The 27,351-nt window shown below is 35.5% G+C and overlaps 1 protein-coding gene across 1 annotated transcript; it reads right to left on the bottom strand.

Moving 5' to 3' along the window:
* Positions 1-261: 261 nt before the first annotated feature.
* LOC149828966 (Transducin/WD40 repeat-like superfamily protein) lies at positions 262-27,326 on the bottom strand. Its single transcript, XM_090017183.1, has 8 exons — positions 27,255-27,326; positions 26,998-27,094; positions 25,363-25,416; positions 25,194-25,249; positions 16,823-16,856; positions 7,085-7,172; positions 5,457-5,548; positions 262-330 (listed from the first exon to the last, which is right to left on the bottom strand). The coding sequence occupies exons 1-8, from the start codon at positions 27,308-27,310 to the stop codon at positions 262-264; spliced, it is 546 nt and encodes a 181-aa protein (XP_089873309.1). The 5' UTR covers positions 27,311-27,326.
* Positions 27,327-27,351: the final 25 nt, after the last annotated feature.

Below are 27,351 nucleotides of genomic sequence, written 5' to 3'. Positions count from 1 at the left end.
AATATGGGGGTTCATACATAAGAACTTATTTGAAAAAATAAGTTTCAAATAAAATCCAATAATGGTAGATGAAAAACTTGGAATGAATAGGCCTTTAATCACGAACAAAGTCCATCAAATAGATACAAAAATGGACAAACATCAACAAGGAACCCACTATGGGATTCACTCACAAACCCACAAAGGGAATACACACAAGAAGGCACAATATAAAAATAATATTTCATTTAATATCACAAGTGTGCAAAAGGAACTTAACACTTAAAACTCGTGAGGTATCAAGATGCAAAAGCAATCATACGATAAGACAAGATGTCCACCAATTAGAGCCTTCAATTACGAACAAGCATGTCAAACAAATAGAAAAAAGGGCAAGTACTAAAGTGAACTATAAAGGAAACACTTATAATACCCATAAAGAGCATACACAAAGAAAACTCTCATAATTCTAAAATTAATATTTTATTAATACCATGTATGCAAAAAAACATAATACTTAAATCTCATGCAAAAACATGTATGATAATGTTCGTTAAAAAATCATGAGACTAAGAAATAACACAATCACAAGAGCCACAAAAAGGGTCAACAAGATAAACTCACAATAACATAACGATTTTTAATCATTTTAAAATGCATTCAAAAAAGTGAATAATTCTCATAAAAAGAAATCATGCTCAATACCTTATGCACGAATAGACAATCTCATTCATCAATGTGAATGTAAGACAATCACAAGTGTAGAATGATCATATATCAATATAAAAAAACATTTATTCAAATTTTAAAAATAACAAGGTGTCCATGATAACTAAGATCCTAACCACATATAATCTTAATACTTCACAAAAATTTTGTGTTCCACATAAGAATCCATCAAAGAGAAGATAAAGAAAAGAAAGCAAATTCAAACACAAGCAAAACCTCATAAAACCATAGTTGTAAATGACACACAAAATCATTTTAATATAAATATTTCAAATAATTTTAAAGTATTTGACAACTTTTCAAAAAAATGAAACAAATTTCAATATAACAATAAATACAAACGTGATTTGACATTTATGAACATAAAGTGTTTGAATACAACAACAACAACTACTACGCCTTCATCCCAAAACAATTGGGGTCGGCGATATGAACCAAAAAAGAAAATCATTCTGGGTCTTCCATATGAATCCTTCTCCTCCAATCACTTCTATCCAATGTCATGTCCTCAGTGAGGTTCAAAGCATTCATATCCTTTCCTATCATCTTCATCCATGTCTTCCTAGGCCTACCCCGACCTCTTTTAACTAATATATTTTCCCATTTCTTCATCCTTCTAACTGGAGCATCATTAGGCCTTCGCCGAATATGTCCAAACCACCATAAAGTGTTTGAATAAAACATCTAAATGCCAACAACACATGCTCAAGAATACTAGATCATATACATTCATATTAACTAAATTGAGTTCAAAAAATCTAACATTCCAACTAGATCTCATAAAATCATACACATATCAAACAAATTTTATAAACCTTATAAAACATTTAATAAAAATAAACCCAACAATAATTTTGAAAAGCATATAAAGACTCTAGTTTTTAACAAAAGTAACAAATAACCTTTCAAAATATAGGAAAAATGAGTCTTTTATTATGCATAACGCATGAGATAGATAACTCAAGTAACACTAAAGATTTAAGATAAATATCGGGTCAAGATTTTCCTTGAATCCAAGTCACGCAACAATCATGAAGTTTTATGAAGCACGAACTTGAACCAAAGAATCCCAAGACCCGAAAAAGGCAAAATACCAAGAAGGATTTCATGGCTCCGATATCATGTAAGAAAGAATGTAAAAATACAAAACGAGGGCCTCTAAGAGCTTACAAGATCATAAACACAAAGTGCACATGCACTTACACAAGTCCAACCAAGGGACAACACAAGAGCACAAAGGCACAACACAAACACTAAGTGCATTCAAGACATTAAAGAACTAAAGAGAGAAACACAAGAATATAAAAACTATTCATCTTATTGAGCATGAATGCTTAAGCATTAAAGAACAAAAAGGGGTTCACCCCTATTTATACACGAGGCAGTCACAATAGAGTTGTTGGACTGTTCGAACAACTCTATTGACTAGTCAACTCAATGTTGACCATGCTGTACGTATCGTTACTTTTGTGTTTTGTGATATGATACACACTTGTATCGTACGATATGTATTGCTACTTTTGTGTTTGCGAGTGTGTATTGTATTTGTATCAGGTGTATCGTATGATACACCCATGTATCGTACGATACATTGTCAGCGCACTTAAAAAAGGCCAAAAGTTTCTTTTTTTAATTTTAAGTTTAAAAGGCTTCTTGAGGGACGAATTCTCCATACGTCTAGAATCCGTTAGAAGGGAACCCACGCACCTTAGGTTCAGTGAGATCAATTTGGGGGCTGATTTGTCCGCAAGAGAGAGGGATTTTGAAATATTATCAAGTAAAAGTGCATTTCCACCATTTTTTCACTCAAGTGGGTTAAAATATAAAATCCCTTTTTTTTTGTTTCTTATTGATTGTTTTTGGGGAAATGTATGTTTGGTGCTTCTTATTCTTTGCTTTTTATTGAGTTTTTTAATTGATTTTGTTTTATTTTAGATCCTTCGATGTCGTCTTCACGTTCATGTCATATTAAAAATGATCCTACATGGCAATACTGCAAAAGCATTGATAATATACCATGACTAGGGTTATCATTGAATTTGAGATGTTTGCTTTGTGGTGCTATGATTAGAGGTAGGCTGCATAGATTTAAGCAACATATTGCAGGTCAAGATCAAAATGTACGTCCATGTGATTTTTCATCTATTCCTACAACTTTTCGTGCCGATGTTATCGCCAAACTAGAAGAAATTTGAAGAAGAATTTTGCAAAAAATGCAAAGCTGAAGGACTTCTAACCATTGTTCCAGATTCTGAAGATAAAGATGATGATGAGAGATCATCGAGCGACAATTGGATACAAAACTGAGAAAATACTATGCAGATGTTTGACAAATAGGCTCTAAAACATGGTTTAGTTTTAGGATCTTTATAGTTTAGAAGTTTAGAACTTTAGAGATGAAGATTGGCATGTAAGACGTTGGTTAAATGTAATGTTTTTAATTATCATGAACACTTATTGGTTAAATGTAAGGCCTTAATTCTATGTCACATGGGTGCGGGTGCGGGTGCGGGTGCGGTTAGGTCTATGATCTTGGGGGCAGTTTTCTCCATGTAAATTTAAAAGAAAAAAAAAAGATGATGGGAGTTAACATTGAGTTTCCTGTTTGATAATTTTTAGGACAACTATAGCTCATATCAAGAATTTTAACAAAGTGAGATCAAATTTTTAAATTATGAGCAAAATGTTGTCCTCCAAATGAAAACTTCTTTTAAAAAGATAAAAAAGAGTCATTTTAGCCTCATAAACTAGGCAGTCGAACGTAATAACCAGAACATTGAGCTGCTTTTTATGAATAGCTCATATGTGAAAACATATCCGCATTGGATCTTTTCTATGGCTGTTGCCGCTACACGACAAAGGAAAACGTGTGTGGGAGGGATCAGGTCATGCTGAACATGAGCAAATTTTTGCTCATGCCGACATCGTGGTCGTCCGTTTTGTATTTTGAAAAGACAAAAAGTCAACAGATCCGTTATATGCTACGTGGCATTCATCCAAAATGCCCACGATGTTGGCGTGAGCATGACCTGATCTGCTTCGGTGTGGGAGGCCCAAAACGGACCACCCCATTTTTTGACTCAACGCCCCCCCCCCCCCCCCCTACCTACCTTCCTTCCTTCCAATCTCAGTTTCTTCATTTTATGTTTTATTCGTTTCCGAGCAAGGCTGCTTAACTTGCCTTCATCACGAGGAAAGACTCGGTTCCATAATCCCACACTTGTTCTTTCCATTCCCTTCATCAAGTCCAACGTCAAGCCTTTTCTTTCTCTCTATCTGTCAGGGTACTTATACAAATTGTTGGGGGCTTATCTAAGAGCCAACTCAACCTGACAAGCTTGCGCGAGTGAAAAAAAAACATCTGAAAAAATTGTTGAGTGATTTTTCTAAATTGGATCACCAAAGGCAGAGAGGGAATGAAGCATTTGATTTTGACAGTTTTGTTGTTGAGTTGGGCAGCCAAGGTTAGCAAGGGAGATGTGACAGTTAAGGTGACCGTGAACAGAATGGTGGCTTTTACCGACGATCATTTCGTGTGCGCAATTTTAAAATTTTTGGACACGAGGACAAAGCTATATATATATATATATATATATATATATATATATCCAGTGTGTGCATATATCAGCATGAGTGTTTTTACAAACTTTGCAAATTGTACTTTTTCCCTTGCGGAAAGGGGGTCCGGGGGCTCCCCCGGTGCGGGACCGCGGGCGGGGGTCTAGGGAGGGTCGTAGGGGGGCAGCGCCCCCCGGAAATTTTTTTTCTGGGGCTTATGTTTGAGACTCATGCTATATATATATATATTATAAATATATAAAAAGATCTTTTTTTTTTTGCCCTAAAATGGACATTTTTGGACTCAATCAACGTTGACCGAGTCCAAAACAAGGACGAAATCGACCTCGACTCGTTGACCGAGTCTGACTCAGCGTTGACCCAGTCTGACTCGGTGTTGATTGAGTCTGACTCGGCGTTGACCGAGTCCAACTCGGCGTTGATCGAGTCTAGGCAGTGTCCGAAGCCGCACCCGTGTCGGGGCGTGTCGACTCGGGTGCGACACCTCCCTAGCCGAGTCAGTGTGACATAGCCTTAATTGTGTTTAAAATTTAAATTATGTAGTCTTATTTACATTGTCAGATATCAGTTGCATGGTTTGTTATTAATTTAAATTATGTAGTTTCCTTCATATGTGAATTTATGGTTGTATTTTGTGCAATTCATCATTGTTTAATGTGATATGATTTTTTATAATTTATGCTGAATTTTTCTGATTTTTTTTTTATTTTGATTTTTTTATTAGAAATTTACGATACGATACAGTGTTACTTTGGGCCCGACTGATATGGGTAACAATACGATACTTACAACCTTGATGTTGACTAGTCTAAAAAGAACTCAACAACTCTATTTGGTCTTTGATCAAATAGTCCCCGTAAAAACAGAAAAGGACAAAAAGAAAAAATAAAATAAAAGTACTAATGTGCCCCTAATGAGCATAGCCTGTTACAAGGACTGAAATGACCAAAATACCCCTGATGAGTATTTACTTATTAAATCAGTATAATATATATATATATACAACTTAACAATTCTTCCTTTCAAAAGTCTAGTCTCACATAAGCATTAAAGGTGTGTGCTTGTATACACGATTGCAAAAATGATTGCATACTTTCAAGATAGATCCTTATTTTCATTATGCATAAGAAAGATAAGTAATGGCAAAGAAAAAAACATAACACAAGAACCTCATCTTCATTAGACTGGTTCCATCGGACAACATCAAGTTGCTGAAAAGCAGATAGATGCAACAATTGTTTTGATTCATCCTCAAGTGAACCTGTGAATAGCCAAATCAAATCAAGCCTAGTTCACTCTAAATAAAAGTCAAAACAAAAAGGCAGGGAGAGGAAGTTTGATATTTGTCAAATTAGCACAAAAGATAAACCCAGACAAGCATAATTGTCCCACGAACCTTAAGATAATTCTTGGCAAGAAATTGAGATTGTAAACCATACAACACAGTGGGCATTATCTTTGTGAAAAGGGATAGTAAATAAGATGTGTTTCAGCAAAAAAGGTCAAGGTTGGTTGAATGGTCTTCAGGTGACAAAGCATAGAATTTATGAAAAAGAGAAGGATTGACCAGTTGTGAGTTTAAAATACGAGTATTGATGGATGTCTGCTAGCACATAATTTATTGATGTTTTCTCTCCAAAATCTCCTCCACCTTTTCTTTAGCTCCAAACCATAGTCACCAGTATCACTGTATTTTGAAAATATCACGATATTATCATTGTTTCAAGGCCAGCTGATATTTTCAAAATATTGCCATACATAAAATATAGTGACATTTTCCCCAGATCTTCAAAAAAGTATTTTTAGCCAAAAATATTTTTACATATTTTAAGCATTTGTTTTTTTTTTTTGTTTTTTTTACATCTTAAAACTTTTCTAATTGTTTTTTTATAATTTTTCACAAAAAATACTATAAAAACCTATTATTTCTTATCTTTTCTCAAGATTTTCAAAAAATATATTTATATTTAAATTTTATATTTATATTTAAATTTTGTATTTATATATTTTAAGTATTTTTTCTAATTTTTTTGTTTCTTTTACATTTTAAAACTTTTCTATTATTTCATTATATTTTTGCAAGAAGAATACTATAAAACCTATTATTTCCTATATTTTTTATTATACTTTATATTTTTCCAAATTTTAAAAGTTCCAATGTTTCCCCTGATTTTCCCATGAAAAGAAACTCAAAAAAATCTCGAGAAAAAACTTGCCGAGAATGATATCAGTGACTATTCTCCAAAGTCCAAACATACCTGAGGTCTTTTACACTAGTAGCTGCATGACTTGATGGGAGTTGACTTCTAGATTCTATGTTGGACCAACATATCATGACTCAATCAAAATACATGATTTTATTCTTCAGAAAAGAAAATAAAAGGACCTGCTAAGAATTGGTGAAACAAAGTAGCTCCATGATAATCTGGAAAAGATTATGGATAGTAAGGGTGTCAATTAAAAAAAAAGTCTTTCAGGCTTTTGTAGTAACACTATTCATGGAACACAAGCATACAGAAGTATGAGACATCACTGTCTCCTCAAAATTTTAATAAAATGTGCCATAAAATGAGTACGCAAGAGAAAAACTCAAACTAATTCTTCCTAGAAAACAATTAGGGTGGGTTTATATAATCAACGAAAAGAAGAATGAATCCCAATTACATCTAGGCAAAAGAGTACATAACAACGAATTAAAAAATAGCAAATAGAATATAACATGTGACAATAATCAGATGCATAATCCGACAAACCAAGAAAAGAAAAGTCAAATTTATGCTTCTGAAGATGAACTTACTTGAGAGACCCTTTGCCTGACAATAGAGGGATTCAAAGTCATACACAGACAAACATCCAGATTTTGTTACAGATGCCAGATATATCCCCTAATAAACTCCAATTATCACTTTGATATCAACAAATTTAGCTTGAAAAAACAAAGAGATAAAGAGAAATATATAACATGATGCACTCTGCATAATATTTTTTCACCTTGGAACGGCGAGAAGGATTATGAAAATCAGGCTGACAATTTATCAATAACTTATTTGTTTGCATTTCAGTTCAAAACCTGAAAATATTGTGAAGCAGAGGAATGGCTTATGTAAGAATATTCATTGTTCATGTTAGATTGTGGTATAAATATTATTGTTGTATAATTATCAGGGGCATTTTTGTGTCAATACATGTATAATAGATTAAGGAGACGCCAACCCTAATCCTAAGAGGGTCATCTCACTTGGCTGCCTATTACTCTTGTGAGTCTTCTCTCTATTCTCTTCCTCTTCTTCTTCACATATTATCATGTATTTCTATGTTTGCAAAGAAATGCAAGGAATCATATATTGGCGTGAAAACCCCCAATAAAAAGTTGCTAAATGTAAGCATAACTGTTGATCCTTAATAGAACAGAAACTATAATAAAATAATGTTACAATGCACAACAATTCTGACATCTTAAAGGGAAGCAAAAAAACCAAAAGGAATAGATTGACAAACTTAAATAAAGAAATAGACATCTATAATCATCTTCCACAGTCAGTGATATCACAGTTCTTTCACATCTTGAGAAAGCCAGCTAATTCGTTACTGCATTTTTTAATCTTATAATTATATATTTTTTAAATTACCCAAGATTTTTTTGATAAATGCCAATTACTTTTAAATGCTCCTAAAAGAATCCCTGCCAATACTATTGTCAGGCCAATAATGTTGACTATCCTCTTGTAGCTGTTAAAATGTATCATTCAACTTATGTAATCTTATATATATTTTATATATATAAAGGATAATACATATTCATATATGGTATATATGCATATGTATTATCCTAATTATATATATAAAATATATATTTTTCTATTTATAGGCATAAGGGTAGTTTAGTGATTTCATAGTTTTACGCATATTCCATTTGGAATATGTTTGTAATTTTTACTTTTATTTTTCGTTTTTATTTTTCCCTTTTTTAGTGGTTTGCGCCACCTAGGGAGGCTCCCCAAAGAGTCGTTGGGGAGCCCCCAACGGTCACAAATGTGACCGTTGGGGGCTCCCAACGACTCCTTTGGGAGCCCCCTAAGTGGCTCCTTGCTCATATTATAAATAAGGGTTTTCCCCTTGTAATTCCTTCACTCCTTGGAGGAGAGCTTATGCTCCATTGTATAGGGTTTTTACCCTCTTCTTCCTATTTCGTCAATAATATTCAACTTATGACTTTAAGTCATATTTATCCCTTTTATGGGTTTATGTATTAGCACTTGATGTGCTTTGTTGTTCCCTTAAGTGGGTATATTCGCACTTAATGTGCATGTGTATGGGTTCATTATCGAACCTAAAATATTCAAAGTCACTTTCTAACAGTAGCTACAAGAATAAGTTCCCTTTCCTCAAGACGAAAACTCAAGATACACTTCTCAAGGAATATTTGTAGGGAATTCAATATTTGCTTATAAAACTCAAGGTTATTTCATCAAATTTGAAATGTCAAACTCTACACCACCATAAACACATGAATATTACAAAACATAACGTTGATGTGCAGTTATAATGGAAACATATGCCTAACTAATGGATGTGTGTATGTGTGTGTCACACTGTTGCATAGAAGCTTAGGGCATCGAGGGTCATGCATCACACTATATGAGACATGGATTGCTGGGTACCCAAAGACATTGATATGTCGGATCAAGATCACTCATCACTATAAATACAGTAGGTATATGCACATTCCTCAATATGTATTGACTAATGATCCTAACACAGCACAACAAGGCCTCTCATCTCTGTCTGCCAATCAATCTACACTTCATTTGTGTCTGTGTTAAAATTTCACTCAAGCAAAAGTCAACAGTTGGAACACGACCTAAATAGAAGACTCCGATAGCTATAGGCCAGAAATCCACAATCCAATGAACCTCGTAATTATGGACCAGAGTTGTAATAACCGCATTTTTTTGGGGAATTAATTGGATTTTTTTTATAGATATAATGCGTAAACGGTTTGATTTGGGCCTGGGATCCAAATCTCGGATCCAAGACCCATAAAGGGATATAAAATAAATTAAATATAATGCGTGGATCCAATCTGCGGATCCACACTATTGGAGAACTTCGGACCCAAATCGCGGACTCGGGTAAGCAAAGGATCCACTGATCCAGATCGCAGCAGGCTCGCGGGTCTCGAATCCGGACCCGGGTCGCGCCCTGCGATACCGATAAGTAATAGTTAAAAAAAACGTCAATTAAAGGGCAGGGGTCTGCCCGATAAAATGGAGGGAAGGCTGCGATTAGGGTTCTGAAAGAACCCTAACACGATGGAAGCAGGGGGCGGGGTCGTGCGAGGCCGCCGAAGGGAAAGGGGGGAAAACCTATCCCCTCCCTTTTCGGGGGCTGCCCTCCTGCAAAAAGGGAGTCCCGAATTTCTTGCTCTCCCTCTCCTCTGCCCCTCATCACCCTCTCGACCGGCATCGCGGTTGTGGAAACAGCAGGCCGACCATCGACAGCAGCCTCCCGATCGCGCCCTTCACAGCAGCAGGAGCAACCAGAGTCGACCGACCATCGTCTCATAATAGCAGTCTCCGATCGTCGGAAAAAGCACCGGGAAGAGGTAGGATCCTGTACCTTTTTCTGTAGGTCTTGAATGAAGTCGGTGTGCGATTAGGGTTTGTCAAAGAAAGGAAACTGAGGGTTCGATTGAGTCTTGGCTGCCGGAAAACCAGTCAGCGAATTGAGGGGTTTCGATAACTGCAACATCCAACGAATAAGAACCACCGAAGTATTTCTTGATCGGTGGGTCTTGGGTCGGCAGGTTGTGTTGGATGTCCAAGAAACCCTCGGATCGATCCTCTAATTTGGGGATTTTTGGTATTGAACAAAGAACCCCCAGATTGGGGGGGGTCCTGCAATCAGAATGCTACGAGCATGGTTATTGTTTCTTTTAATTGTATTCTTGGTTCTTATGTGTAGAATTTGGGGGTTTCTATTTTTGTTCTGATTTCTATTAAGAAATTGGGAGGCGGAGGGGGGATTTCGGTAGACACTAAAGAAATCCCCAAACCCAACAGAAATTGGGGTTTCTTGTCCTAGAAACTGATGGTGGTTCTTGCAATGGAATGTGGTTAAGAGAGTGGGGGTGGTTTGTGTGTTTTATAATTTGAATCTTGAAAAAAAAAGGGTGTCGATCGAAGCTTTCCCGTACGATATTTTTTTTTTCTCTGGAGGTGTTGATCATGAATATGCACCCGCATAAGTTCTGAAATTGGTTCAGAATGTGAGTTGTAAATGTGGATCTTGGACTGATATAGATAATTACAACATTTTCTTGATTCCTTGTATGTTCTTGAAATACAAAGCATATATCCTATCAGATCCGAAGAAATCAGTGTTATTAAATGGGATTTGAAGCCTTCATTTTTCAGAAGTCATTGTTAAACTTAGACAAGGGAAGATGGTTATTGTTTTGTTGGTGATCGTGTGGGTTTGACATTGTTTGTTCAATAGGGTAATGAGCATTTTCATTGTGTAATTGGAGCAACAAAGATGATAGGAATTTCTTATGAATCATGTTCTGTATACGAAATTCTACTTCTTATATTGTGCCATTAGTATTACCCTTTAGCGTTGTTCCAATGTGATATTTTCTTCTTTGATATTGTCTGTGTAATGGTAGATGCTTTTATGAGCAAGATGAAATAACAGAATCAATGTTATCATTTGTTTATACAATGGCCCATCACTTTTACATACCATTAATGCTATTGCCCATTTGTATGTCTGCATCATTGTCATGTTATCGCTAGTAGATTTCAATTGTTGTTGAAGGGCGGTGAAGGCCTCCCAACTAAAAGAGGATGGCAGAGAATGAGGGAGGCACCTTACTGATTGGGAGTTGGTTATGCTCGGAGCAGTAAACTTGGACTAACAACAACAACAACTAGGCCTTCATCCCAAAACAATTGGGGTCAGCGATATGAACCAAAAAAGAAATTCATTTTGGGTCTTCCACATGAATCCTTTTCCTCCAATCATTTCTATCCAATGCCATGTCCTCGGTGAGGTTCAAAGCATTCATATCCTTTCCTATCATCTCCATCCAAGTCTTCCTAGGCCTACCCCGACCTCTTTTAACTAATATATTTTCCCATTTCTCCAACCTTCTAACTGGAGCATCATTAGGCCTTCGCCGAATATGTCCAAACCACCGTAAACGATTCTCTCACATCTTATTTTCAATGGGTGCAACACCTACCTTCTTACGTATCTCCTCGTTCTGAATCTTATCTTTTATTGTATTTCCACACATCCATCTAAGCATCCGCATCTCAACTACACTCATTTTTTGAATATGATGTCTCTTGGCAGCCCAACATTCCGTACCATATAGTAAAGCGGGTCTAATAGTCGTCCTATAAAACTTTCCCTTCAACCGCAATGGCATTCTACGATCGCACAGTACTCCAGTTGCACTTTTTCATTTCATCCACCCAACTTTTATCTTATGATTTACATCTCCATCAATTTCTCCATACTTTTGAATGATGGATCCCAAATATTCATTCACCGGTATTTCTTGCTCACCAAGCTTCACTACACTCCCATCACTACTTCGTTGCTTACTAAACCGACATTCCATATATTCAGTCTTACTCTTACTCAACTTAAAACCTCTAGCTTCCAATGTCTGTCTCCATAATTCTAACTTAGCATTAACCCCAGCTCTAGACTCATCAATCAAAACAATATCATCAGCAAACAACATACACCACGGTACATTTTCTTGAATTGATCTCGTAAGCTCATCCATCACTATCGCAAATAGGAAAGGGCTTAAAGCAAATCCTTGATGTAACCCAACCGTTATCGGAAAATTGGTTGTCACCCCTCCACAAGTGCGGACATTGGTTACTACTCCTTTATACATATCTTTAATTATACTAATGTACTTGAGAGAAACACCTTTCTTCATCATTGTCCACCAGAGAACGTCCCTAGGTACTCTATCGTATGCCTTTTCTAAATCAATAAAAACCATATGCAAATCTTTGTTCCTCTCTCTATATCTTTCAATAAGTTGTCTAAGAAGATGTATAGCTTCCATAGTTGATCTTCCAGGCATAAAACCAAACTGATTCTCCGATATCATGACAACCTTCCTCAACCTAGACTCAATCACCCTCTCCCAAAGTTTCATAGTATGACTCATGAGTTTTATACCACGATAGTTTGTGCAATCTTGTATATCACCCTTATTCTTATATAAAGGCACCAAAGTACTCTTCGTCCACTCATTAGGCATCTTATTTGTTCGCCAAATCAAGTTAAAAAGATTTGTCAACCATTCTAAACCTTTCTCTCCCAAGCATTTTCAAGCCTCGATAGGTATACCATCTGGGCCAACTGCCCTTCTTGATTTCATTTTCTTCAAAGCCTCTGCAATTTCTTTCTTTTGAATCTTGCGCATGAAGTCACGATTTATCTCATGAAAAGGAATGGAGAAGTCTCCAAGATCTTAAGCATGACTATCATTAAATAGCTTATCAAAATAATCTTTTCATCTCTCCTTAATCTCCTCATCTTTGACTAAAACCCTTTGCGTTTCATCTTTGATACATCTAACCATACCCAAATCCTTCGATTTCCTATCTCTCATCTTTGCAAGCCTATAAATATCCTTCTCGCCTTCTTTGGTATCCAACTTGTCATAAACCTCCTTATATACCTTAGCCCTCGCGTTTCGAACAACTTTTTTAGCTTCCTTTTTTGCTATCATATACTTCTCCAAATTCTCATTATCACGACTCTTACTTAGATTTCTATAACACTCTCTTTTAACCTTAATAGCTAATTTGACATCCTCGTTCCACAATGATGTATCCTTACCTAGTGGTGCACCGCCTTTAGACTCACCCAATACCTCCTCAGTAAACTTGGACTAGGGATCATAAAAATTTGGACTAATTAACCACGCATGATGATGTAATGACTTGTGGATGGTGTTGGTTATGACCAGATCTGGACATACTTGTTACCTCTAGGTTTTGGAAAAACATTCTTGAGGGAAAAAGGATCTAACATTATTAGGGATTTTCATTATTGATTCTGGATGCTTTATAGAGGACATTAATATACATGTGATCCATATGCCTCTGGAAAAGAAATCTGGTCAATGTGCTTTTGGAAGTATTTGTGGCTTTTGGGATGATCAGTTTGAAGACACTTGACTGAAGCTTACTATAAGTTGCTAATAACTTATAACTGAGAGGATATCATCTTGTGGATCATTGTAATCTGGTCTATGAAAATTATGATAGTGGTGTTTCATGTCTTTGCACCATGACTATATTTTAGGGTGCTATACAAACTGGCCTTGTTAGAGAATGCCTAGGTTAAGATATTTTCAATGTAAACAATGTCTCTACAATTTATTTGGTTGAGAGGAAAAACTATTTTTATGACATTGGTTGCATATCTCGAAAGATCATAAACTAGATCTTTGAAAACTTGGGAGGACTAATAGCATCTTATGTGCATATGACCACAGGGACTCGAATTTGGGATACTACTCAAACTATCTCTGACAAACCGAGCATCCTTATGTTAATTATTAATTAGCTTAATGTGTTCATTTTGTGGTATCGGCTCCTGATATTATGCAAGTTGTATTCTTCTCTCATGGAAGTCCATGAAATTTTATTATGATGGATAGAATTTAGTCGGCTGGACTGAATTGACTATTTTTAGCTAGAAAGATGGGGTCCGGGATTGGTAAGCCTGATCATCGTCCCTAGCATGTGCAAAAGCTTACACTTCTGCCCGACGAATAAGTGAAATGTTATCTTAGCATTTCATTGTACTGGTTGTGCATTTTTGAATGAGGTCATGGCTCGGTTAGTGATATTTTTAATGAGCATGTGTAATTTATGTGCACACTCATACACTCAAAGGAGATACGCATTGGTTAATACACATATGTGATGTAGGTAAAACACATAGTGAGGATGCATATGACTGGGAAATGGCATGCTTATGATTGGGTTTGTATTTGCATGAGTGCACATGCATTTGGCACATGTTAGCATGCTTTATAGTTTGTAACATGTGAAGTAATTAATGTCTACTAATATGTCATGGCAAAGTTGTTTTGATATAGGCGCATACATGATATGAATGTGTGCAGCCCTGAAGTTTCAATTGTTGAATCTGGGTTATATTCATGTGTGTGGATGTTAACACATGAAAAGGTTTCTTGTGCCTATATTGATAGGGCATGTTTATTTATCGTGCATTTATGGATTTGTTTTGAGTACATGTGCATACACGAAATTGATGTGTGTTTAGCATGTAAAATCAGGTATAAATGTCCTTATGTGCTTATGGATGATGGATGAATGCATGTGTGTTAAGTGATTACATGAAAGTCATTACACATGGATGGTGAACACATGCATATGACTGTGAAAGCTCATGCACATTGTTAAAATGGTATGAATGAATGTGCATTTGGAATCATGTTGGTATTATTGCATACATTGCAAGTTGTTATGATTTTTGCATACAATGCATCGATGGTCTAAATGAATCATCACAGGCCTGGAGAGCCTTGAGCTTGGGTTTGCTTTTTCTTTAATTGTTTAAATGCATCGCAAAAATCATATTTCATATTATTGTTTATATTGCATTGTTCAATGCGTTTCCACGAGCTGGAGTCTCGTGAGAGTTCTCGCAGGGGTAGATGCGAGCTTTTGCCTTGTTTTTGCATGTGAAATTGAAAGACTCAATAATTGGCTCTTAATAAAAAGATAATGAATAAGAACAGTGTAATATACGGTCTGAGATATCTCATCTGGAGAATGATGATCTTAAAGTTCCGGTCTTGGGAAGACTGTGAGGATACAAAAACTTCGTGTGCGTAAATTTGGTCTTCTGAACCCGATATTAGGTTCATTCTTCTGGCCACGGTTTTAGGGAGAGTCTGTCATTTTACCCGGGAGTAGTGTGTTGGTCACAGTTGTGAGTTTGTTTGGTACCAAGGAAGTGGCACCTGTGGGCGTGGGGTGTCCCTTGTGTCCCTGACATTATGTGGAGGTCTAATGTTCCGAAGGTAATTCGGTCGATGGCTAAGTTGGAACCTAGTAATAAAATACAAAGTGTGTGCTAAGCTACCCTGAGAACCTACTTGACCTCGGGAATTGTACTCGTTTGGTGTATCAGCGGGCAACGGTAATTGAAAAGAGGAACTTAAATTGTATGCATTTAATAGGGCATGCATATGAAAAAAGAAACTTAAGGAAAGATAATAAGAGGATCCATGCATTACACATAAGTCATGCATTTTCCTGCTATGCATTAGAACATGCATATGTTCTCTGTTTCTTTAATTGTTATATCTTTGGTGGATGCGTGATGTTTAACTTTCAATGAATGTTAAATGTCTTGTTGTACTAAGATTGTGCATCATGGTATGTTTTAATGTTTTTTTTATGCCTAATGGATGTACCTTGTGGTATGAATGCGTACCTGATGTACCTGAATTATGAATTGTCATAATTTCCTTCCTTTGAATAATTGTGTGGATTCGTAATTGTGGTTGTGGGATATATAAATGTTGTTATTAATGTTACCTGTCAGTTAACTTCTGATAAATTGTCGACTGTCGTAGCATAGCCCTTTACTTATTCTTGTATGTGCTGAAAATCATATATGACACCCATATCACATACTGGGTTCATGACATACCGCATTAAAAGTTACAGATTTGCTATAAATTTTTAGGTGAAGAATTGGAATTAGGAGCGGCTGCGGTATGAGGCTTCGATCGAAATTTTGGATTTATTGTTCCAGGGATAGTGTGAGAAACTCTAATCTTAATTTTCATTGATATTGAAATGAAAAGAACGTTTTGGTCTTGCTCCACCTGTAATGTTTTGGAATGCTTAGCCCTATGGTATGACTGGTTTTCGCTGTATAAAAAAAAATCTCAAAAATTTGGGTTAAGATTTCGAGGCGTTACAAGAGTACCAAGAAGATCAAAGCCAATAGAATATAAGAGTAAATTTGTGGCAGAACTATGTTTCCTTTTCAATGCTTGGAGCACTATATTGAGCTTCTCGCTTTACTATTTGTGGCAGATTACTTTTCCTTAGACATAATCAAGCTTGATTGGACCTCATAGGGCATTATATAGCATATCTGCAGTTCTAGAAATTAAACATGTCGTGTCAAGAATCAGCTGATCTTTGCACTTTGTTTACTTTTGTTTGCAAGAGAGTTGATGTAAAAAGATGAAACTAAGAAAACCCAAGAAAAAAGAAGGAATTTTCTTGATAACCACTGGATGAGAAGTTTTATGTACAAAATCCTGATGATAATGGTTACCAAATACATTGGCAAGTGGCAAGATAAACTACTAAATTTTATACAATGTACAGTAGAAGTTTTGATTAAATATTGCATGGAAATAAAAAAATGTGGCAAAGGCATTGATTATAATTAGTCTTTTCTGGAGTTCTAGACTAGGAAAAAGAATGTAGGCAGTCACCTTTGAGTCAAATTCAAGTCCAGAAATACCAGCCCTGCAAACAAAGACAGCAATGAGATAAAGATTGGCTGGCAAAAACAAGACTACATGATTTTAACATTAAAAGATAATGCACTAAGATCATGGAGTCTATAATGTAACATGCATACTTATTCCTGCCTGTTAGAGACAGAGAAAAAGCTTCAACACTCATGATTCTTTGAGACTCGAATCTAGTGTCACACTTTTCCTTTGCAACTATGTGCGCAAAACAATGAAAATATGACAAATTATGCAAGGCTATTATTATCATTCAAGTTATCTGGTCATACCTGTAAGTTTTCCCATAGAAATTCTGTTCCATTATATGCACAGTATTTGCTGCTACTGATTCTGTCTACTTCCATAAGGGTGATTACAATCATCTATAATGAGCATCTCAATAGTAGCAATCTTAGGAGTCCAAATTTTCACTTGGATAAATTCTCTGCCATACGTTGTTTATTTTCTTAAAGAACATATTTTTAGAGTATAAAGATAGTTGAACCATGAACAACTTGTCCTTTAGCATCCAAAATTTGTCTTTCGTCAGTCCCTTTGTAAATAAGTCAGCAAGTTGATCGGTAGTTCAGACGAACTCATGTTCAATCTCCTTCTCTTTGACTTTCTGTCTCACAAAATGTTGATCTATTTCAATATGCTTGGCACGACTGTGATGAATGGGATTAAAGGACATGTTGATGGCGCTTTGATTATCACATAGGAGGAGTGATCGGGAGACCGATTCTCCTACTTCTGTCAACAATTTTTTAATCCATGTTGCCTCGGTTGTGGCAGCTGCCAATAATCTATATTTGGCCTTTGTACTTGACCTGGTAATGGCCTTTTGTTTCCTACTACTCCAGGAAACTAAGTTCATGTCAATAAAAACACAATAGCCTGAGACTGACCTCCGTTCATCTGGGTCTCCTCCCCAGTCGGCATCTGTATAAATAACAAGCTCATGTGCATGTTATCCACTCATCATCTTTCTATACAGAAGACCATATCCAACAGTTCCCTTCAAATACCGAAGTATACGTTTAACAGCTTTCATATGCCTAACACGCGGCTCATGTATAAACTGAGATACTTGATTAACTGAGTAAACAATATCAGGCCGAGCAAAAGTGAGAAATTGCAACATCCCAACTATGCTACAATATCAAGTAGGATCCTCGTACAACTCTCCATCTTGGGAACTAAGTTTTTGATGAAGAATGCTTGGTGTGCCTAAAGGTTTGCAATCTTTCATACCTACCTTACTGAGAACATCAATAGTATACTTATGTTGGGTGAGAGTCATTCCTTCAGTTGTTCTGTCAACTTCAACTCCAAGAAAATATCGCAATTTACCAAGATCCTTCATCTTGAATCTATGATTCAGGAGTTCTTTGACCTGCTCAATGTGATCATTAGAGTTACCTATAATGATAATGTCATCGACATATATCAATAACAAGGTAACTACATCTTGACATTGAAATATAAACAGAGAGTGATCGAGAAGAGACCGATTAAAACCATATTTTTGTACTTCAAGAGAGAAACTGTACGCCTGTTTCAAACCATATATAGCTCTTTTTAACCTGCACACGTAATCCCTAGAGTCCCCTTATGCATACCCAGTGGGCTGCTCCATGTACACTTCCTCCTTTAGATTTTCATATAAGAATGCATTTTCGACATCAAGTTGATTAAGCTTCCACTAATGCTCAATAGCTAATGATAATATGATTATGATGGTGCTCATCCTCACAACCGGGTTGAAGGTTTCATCATAGTCTTGACCTTGCTCCTGTGTGAACCCCTTTGCAACAAGTCTCGCCTTGTATCGTTCAATAGTGTCATCTGGTTTGTATTTTATTTTATACACCCACTTGGACCCAACAACATTTATGTCATGTGGTCTGAGAACAATATCCCAAGTACTACATTCATGAAGTGCCTCCATTTCCTCATTCATGGCTTCAATCCATCTCTTGGAATTTGCAGCTTGATAAAAGGTTTTGGGTTTATCTTCCTTATTTAAAGAAGTTAGAAAAAGTTGGAAATCCATCGGGAAATTCTCATAAGTAACCCACCTTTAAATGGGATGTCGAGAACGGGTAGACCTTCTGACATCAAGGATTAGAGTAGGTAAAGAAGGAGAATTCATTTCCTGGTTAGAAGTGAAAAGTACCTTTTCTTGCCGAAAATAAACAATACCTTTGTACTTTTCAGGTTCCAAGGATGGTTGAGATATCATATTCTCTGTTCAGCATCAAGCATAGTTTCCTCATTCTTTTGAATACATTCTGAAGAGCAAACATTATCAGTACTTGAAAAAAGTTCAGAATTTAACCAGGGTTGATAAGCCTCAACTCCAGAAGAAGTGTTAGCATGATGGTCAAAGTTTAGTTCATCAAAAACAACATTTCTAAATATTTTGATGCACTTACTCAAATGATCGTAGCACCTGTATCATTTATAATCATTTGCATACCCTACAAATCTGCACTTCAAAGACTAGTCCTAAAACTTATGCCGCATTGAACTGTCAACATGAACATAACATACACAACCAAATACATGCAAGTCATGATAATTTGGATGGACTCCATGCAAAGAAAAATAGGGTGATTTGTCTTCCAAAATAGTCATGGGCAATTTGTTTATCACATGGATTGTCAAATGGAAGGCTTCTGCCCAGAAAGTAACTGGAAGGTTACTATCATGCACATTGTACTCTCGACAATATGGCAATGCTTCCGTTCAGCAATCCCATCTTGTTGAGGTGTGTGAGAGCAACACACCCTTCTACTTATTCCATTAGTTCGGAGGAAATTAATAAAGTCATTTAAAGATAATTCACCCCCTCCATCACATTGGAAACAAAGTATATTTTCAGAAAAATGATTCTTAACAAGAGAATGGAAGTTATGAAACAACTTAAAAGTTTCAGATTTGCATTTCATAAAAAAGATTCATGTATAACGAGAACAATTGTCAATAAATATAAGATAATATCTAATCCCAGACATAGAAAAAACTGGAGCTAGACTCCAGACATCAGAACAAATAATTTAAAGAGGTCTTGAAGACCCTTTATTAATAGAATGAAAAAGGTAGAACATGACTCTTACACAAAAGACAACTAAAACATTTTTTACCATCAGCACTTAATTTTAAACTTGACTTGGAGATGAGATTATTTGAAACAAGCTTTTCAATGGAACGACTACTGCAATGACCTAGACGACCATGCCAAAGAAACACTAAAGACACTCTTAGAGGACGTTGAGGAGGGCGATGAGTTGAGCTTCAAGGTGGGATCAACAAAGTGAACACGAGTAGAAAGATCCTCTTGGAAGATGTACATATTTTCCTATCGTTTTCCTTTAGCGAACGTTTCCCTCGTGCGAAGGTCCTTGACACAAACAGAAAAATGAGTAAACTTAACTGAAGCATAGTTATCATCAACAAGCTTAGAAACAGAAACAATGTTTTTCTTGATATTTTGAGCATGAATGACATTTGAGAGGCGAAGAGAAGATTTTGACATAGGAATAACAGAGTTTCCAATATAAGAAATAGGTGATGAGATCCATCCCCAATGACTATTGTTTCTACCAACATAAGGAACAAGAGTTAGGAGCTTACCAGCATCACCAGTAACATGAGTTGTTGCCCCGAAATCAACATATCAAGTACCCTGATCATTCTGTTTTAAGTTCAATTTAGCTAAGGGAGATATCAACAACTCCACTTCTCCACTGGTCTTTGGATTATCTGTCACTTTCCTTGCCTCTGTCGATGGTGATTTTCCTCTGTTTTGGGGATTAAACCAACAATTAGCCTTGATATGTCCCCTTTTATTGCATAGAAAACATGTGGAAATGTTTCTTTTACTCTATAAATTAGGAGATATACTAGGTGTGGGTAATATGCCACGACTTCCTTATCCATTCCTTCCTTGACCTCCTTTTCCTCGAAAATGATAATTTCCACGTCCTCGCCCATAAGTAATTCCTGTGGCAAGGACATCTTGTATTCCAACATGAGCCTGAGTCTCTTCAGAAAACCTTTTCAATGTCATCTCATATTGAAAAAGCTTGACACGCAAATCTTCAAATGTAGGCAACTCTGGTAGACACAATAAGGAAGTAACAATCATATGATAATCGGACCCCAGCCTAATCAAAATTTGTTGCACCATGTCTTTGTCGTTGACTGCACAGCTCATGATGACTAGTTGATGTGTAATAGTCTTCATTTTATTCAGATATTCCATGATGGTCATGAAATCCTTTTTGAGCATTTGAAATTCTTTCTTCAAAAACAATAGCCTGGTCTAAGAAACCTGTGAATATGTTTGAACTAGTTTGTCCCATAACTGCATAGCCGAACAATCATCTGGAATAACCACGAGCACCTCTTGTGATAACGTAGAAATGATGTAAGCAACAAATGCTTGATCCCGCTTCATCCAGTCTGAATTTCTGACATACGTAATGAAAAATTCTACCTTACCATTCTTGTCTTCCTGTGATATGAATTATGGAGGAACTGGAATAGAGTCATCCAGATGTCCAGAAAAATCCTGACTTCTTATAAACGGGATGATTTGCCTCTTCCAGGTTAAGAAGTTAGAGTTGTTCAGCTTTCCAAATACAAACTAACTAAGAAAACTTGAGGAAAGGCCAGATTGAGAAGGGAACAAATCCATATTCAAGAAGAATGAAATCAAGAATGGATGAAATCAAAGAAAGAAATAGAAATTTTAATTGCAGACGAATATGTTGAATTCAGAACAGGAATAAAAACTGCTGCCTTTTTTTTAAATTAATCTGTAAATCAGAGGCAGCAAACCAAATCTGAACAAAATTCAACAAAAATTGAATACGTCACTTAAAATAGGATATTACGATTTATGATTCTAACGTGTGCCTCCCTTTTTTTGTTTTGGGATCACATCTAAATCATGAAAATAGAAGAAGAAGACGAAAGAAATCTGTTGAAGAAGGATTTGATCAGGATGTAAGATTAGGGCTAGACGAAATCACGATTTTTAGAAAATAGTGAGACCCAAAGGAAATAACGAAAAAGGGAGAGAAGTAAGAAGTCACATTTTTTTTAAGAAAACGTAAACAGACCTGAGACCTGAGATTTGAAGATAGCCTTATCAGGGTCTGATTTGAAGTTAAAAGAAAAATAAAAAGAGGGATTTGATCTAGGCAAACAATATAAGAATGAAAGAAAGAATTAGAGATTGAAACAGAAATAGTGAGAATAAGAGAGAGAGAGAGTCGTCTGTTGTAGAAAGCCAAATTCCTTAACAGTAATTGGCACACAGGTTATTTCAATATATTATAATGAATACAATAGTTAGGGTACCAAAATACCCTTTTACAACATGACTAAATTACATACTAGCCATTAATGAGAAACGTGAACAGTAAAATAGATTGGATATGGATCCCAGGTTGAGACCCAAAAGTAAAATGTTACTTTTTTTCACTTGCAACTTCATAAGTCTTTGCATGCAGCTGCCTATTATTTAAATTATTATTTTCATTATACTAACAGCTTCAACTCGGATCGAGAAATTATGAGTAGCTTTTATGATTGTGTTAAAAATTTGGTTTCTGATGCAAATGTTCGATTGAAAATTACAACACAAATTGATGCATTTAAAAAGGCAAAGGGGTTGTTTGGTAGAGAGGCAGTCGTTACAACAAAAAAATTAAAAAGTCTTGATAAGTTTGCAATTATGTTGTTATTTGTTAATATTTTCTTTATGTTTTATTATGTTTTTGTTAATTATAACATTCTTAATGTTTTTATCAATTTTTTATTATTTTATTTGAATGCAGCTGATTGGTGGAGTTCATTTGAGCACAAAAATCCTGAATTGATGAATTTTGCAATTCGAATTCTAAGTTTGACATGTAGTGCATCGGGTTGTCAGAGGAATTGGAGCACTTTCTCATTGGTTTGTAACTTTGTATTTTATTTTTAAAACACATTTGTATAAGTTTAATTATTTTATAATTGATTATCAATAATTTGAAATTATAAGTGCATACAAACGGAGGAATAGACTTGAACAAGAGAAGATGAATGTGTTGATTTTTGTAATGTATAATATAAAATTAATAGACAAATATGATGAAGGGGGCTACTAAAGACCCTATATGTCTATATCATATAGACTGAGACGATGAGTGGATTGTGGAGAAGGAAGATCCAGTGTTGCCTAGTGATCCCAATTGGTTGGAGGAATCATGGTTGGATCTGAACTTCGACATAAATGCCATTGAGCATGTGTCTATTGAAAAAGTCACTTAACCTCATGATTCACAAAGTGGTTCTAGGCAAGACAGGTCTTCAAGAGATCCAGGTAAAGCTATATTCCTTTTACCTTGCTATAAATATAAATGTATTTTTTTAATTAGATAAAATAAGTATTTAATACATGATTTTTTAATAAACAAAAAAGAAAAGCAAAAGAAGTGGTCGAGGATGTGGAGGAACAAAGTGCAGATGATAAAGAGTTAGAGAATGAAGATGAAAGAGAACATATTTATATGGATTCCTCAGCTGATGACATTGAACACTTAGATATTGATGATGATGAGACACAACAAGAGCCTAGGCCCTAATTCATATCATAGGGCTATGGGCATTTATATGTTTTTGGGGGTCTTTCATTTGCACTTGTGAATGTTAACACTCTCATTTTGAAGAGTTTTGGACAAATATATTAACATTTGGTTATTAATGCTAGCATGCATTTTCTAATTATGACATGATGTTGTTAATACTAATATGAATTTGGTTGCTAATGTTAATTTTTTATTGAATGAATGTTCATATTTTATTTATTAGATACTTACGTAGATCAAGTTGTTGCATTAATGTTACTTTTACATGTTAATCTCGTATTTTTTTAGTATTTATTTGTGATTTTTTTGTTGGTTGTTGCTTTATCAATAAAGCATTTTTTAATTTATTTATAATTTTATATAGTTTTATAGTTTGTTTTAAGTTGTCAAAAAATTTTTGAGGTTTACGCATTGCGCCTCACCTCAGATTTTGGTGGAGCACCTAGCTACGCCTCAACGCTTTTCACAACATTGAAAAAAGCTGTCCTTGTATCCGGTTTCCAAAAAAAGAAAAAATCAAATTTGTGTGTTGCACTCATGTTGTATGTTGTATGTTGTTGTACCCATATCTTTGACTTAGGTTTCTAGTCTCATGTTCAACACAAAATCAAATTTAAGAGAAAATTAGATCCTTCTATTGCCGGAACAATTAAGGTTAACTCATTAGTCCAAATAAAGGGAAGAGCATGAAGCAATTGGAAACAACCATCTTGTAGCCTCTGGCCAGTCATGCACTTTTACAACTTTGACAGTGTCTATACTGCAGGATATACTTTAAGTATCGAATCTGCACGTGATGCAATAAGGTAAACATCACCACACAAGCAAAATCAATTAAGGTAGCTCGAGCATAAACTTCAGATATAATATTCCAGTGAGACCTTCATCGCCAAATTTTTCACTATGGGTTGTAAAACCAATCCAAATTGCAGCTCTAGCATTGTAGTTCGGTATATAGGGAAAAGGTTAATGCATACTTTACTGACGTAGGGATAAGTGTACATCTGTATTTATAGGCAACTTTGTCAAAGTTTTACTAAGCCATATGTATATATTGTTGTATGCATGCCAAATCTCTAAAGATCTAGGCAATTGACAATATAAAAAAATGATAAGAAAAGGAAAGAGACAATAGACATTATGTGGCAATATATTAAAAACAACATTAAAAGAATATCAAAAGATCAGTTAACAACAATGAAAACAAGAACAAGATTTATCTTTCCAATTTTCTGGGGCATCATTGAAATATATTGAAAAAACAGGTGCATTTTTTAAATGTAACGCTAGAATGGCTTCCCTTCGTGACATTTTAAAAATGTGGTAGATATTTGTGACAATAATGCACAGCATAGCTTCAGAAATATATCAGCCCCTGCCACAAAATCCTGGCTTCAAAATATTAGCTAGTTTATCACAAGATAAAGTTACCTATCAGAAATCATACATTTCAATTGGTAATCAACCATGCACACTCCAAAAAGGAAACAGTAGAAGCTCATAAAAAAAAAAAAAGAGAAAGTTAAAGAATGAAGAGAAAAGCACTTGAAAAATCCCAGTCAACAACATGATGAAATAATGCACTACACAGTATGGAAGTTCTAATAATCTAAACATCAATGTTTGACTGTTGAAGCACAAGTTAGAGCATATGATTAGCATAGCACTGTTTGTGAGATAGAAAAAACATGAGTCTTTGTGTTTACCTTCTCGTGGTGGTTGGTCCGACGTCCATTGCCATAATACTTGATGCTAGATTCAACTGCAGGACACAAAAAACATGTTAAAGAAAGCAGATTATTTTTTCACCAAGAGCAACAAAAATGTGGGTAAGGGAGAAAAATAGGAAACTAAAAGATTATTTAACCTTAATACCTGTGTCAAACAGCTCTGACCACCAACTGAGTAAAAATGGCCAAAAGCACCTACCTTACATGACCAAATCATTGAGGGGTATAACATGTCAGTTTAGTGGATATGAATAAGCAAACAAAAATAAAAAATAACAGTACGTATATGATCATATCAATATTAAAAAAAGGCTAGTGATTTAAGACTTTTGTGATTATGCTGTTGTCTCAGTTACAAGCATCACAGTTACTATCACCATAATACATCTTCAGAGGCACCACAGTTACTGCAGGTTGCTTCTTAAGAATCCTTTGGTATTGGTACTTTGGTAGACATGGAAGTATCATCTAAATCATCTGAGGTTTGTATATATTACTACATTGTCATAAAAATCTATATTTTTGCAAGGAAAATGATGATGACCCTCTATATGCCAATTATGAACTATGTCACATGGACACAAATAAAAAGGTGAAATGTCTAGAGGACATGATATGAGCTTGAAAAGCTGTGATACTTGCCGGGAACCATGTGCATTTTTTACATTTCTTTTTGTATTTTATTCCTCTTTATGGCTGCTTATTGTGTTTTTCTTAATAATTTTGAGTTTGATCACTAGTTTGTGCATATATATACTTAAAGATGAGCATTACCTAATGATAAAGAGATGTTCATGCATAACAATATTGAATGACATATTTTTCAGCAATTTAATATTTTAAAATATATCTGCCCTCATGTTCTAATTTCCATAAAAATGACAATTCCATGTCTCATGTCCGTGTCCATATTCGTGACCATGTGCCACAGATTACAAATCACTCCAAGATGATGAACACAATATGGTATTTATTACAAAAGTGTTTATAACTTTGAATCTCACTTAGTCTTTGTTCCAGATGAGCGTGCTTATGATAGTATATTGAATCATGGAGCAAAATTCGGAACCCATATTACCTTATAGAACAAAAACGATCTAACTTTTTCGGACTAATGGGTGCATTCAAGCGCCACCTTAACAACAAACACATGATTTGCCAAATTCGCATCCTAAATAATGAGAATTCAGCACCAAGTCACGAATCTCATTATCTGGATTTTCTTAGAGAATGAAAATCTCGCAATAAATTAAAAAACAAAACTCAGAAAAATGTCATATGTTCAAATTTTAAGAATACATAAATATATATATATATAAGAATAATACATTGTTAAAAATAAGAAAACCTGTAAACAATAAATAATGAGAAAATGTAATGATAAAAAAACGTGGTATTTTCAAAGTAGTTGATGTTTTGGAAGTATCGCGTTCTTCGGGATTATATCAGTTTCTGAAAATCTTGAAATAAAAATAGTAAGATTGTCGAAAAAAAGACCTGTATTTGCGGCTACGGTTCAGCATGCTAATTATAAGGATTAGAAGATGGGGGCAACAACAAAAATGCAGTGTCTAGGTACGATCATTGTAATCAATAGGCATTTCGATTTTCGATAATCCTCTTCCTTCTTTCGATCCCGATGTCCATCGAGAATTCCCTGAACAGTTTTTTTTCTCTCTTACCGCATCGGAAGCAAACTATTGCCGAAGTGAAATTATCAAAAAACCCCAAAAAAAGTACAATTACGGGAAGAAATCCGGAAACTGAGAAATCCGATCACCTCGGAATACGACCGATGCAACAAACCAGACAGTTCGTGACGATACTTCCTTGGATACCTCCCGGTGATCTGAACCACGCTCCTCTTCCACAAAGGCCTGGAATTCCAAAGTACGCGACCAGGTTCGTAACATTTATCATGATCGATGAAAAACAAAAACGTAAGTTCTGTAATCGAGATTAATAGGAAAGAGGACCTTCGAAGCGAAAGCACGATCTGGGAAAAAAGGAAAGATGGAGGGAATTTGCAGATGATACCTGGGACATGGCCCCTGTTTGGTTCGAGGGTTTTCCCGAGACACGAACTCGTCCATGAGAACAGGGCTTCTGAGTTCTGAGTACCGACGGAGATGTG

Source organism: Nuphar pumila, chromosome 9, assembly GCF_984573655.1.
Source record: "Nuphar pumila chromosome 9, dmNupPumi1.hap1.1, whole genome shotgun sequence".
NCBI lineage: Eukaryota > Viridiplantae > Streptophyta > Magnoliopsida > Nymphaeales > Nymphaeaceae > Nuphar > Nuphar pumila.
Note: the sequence above shows the minus strand (reverse complement) of the source record. Positions and strands in the feature narration are given on the sequence as shown.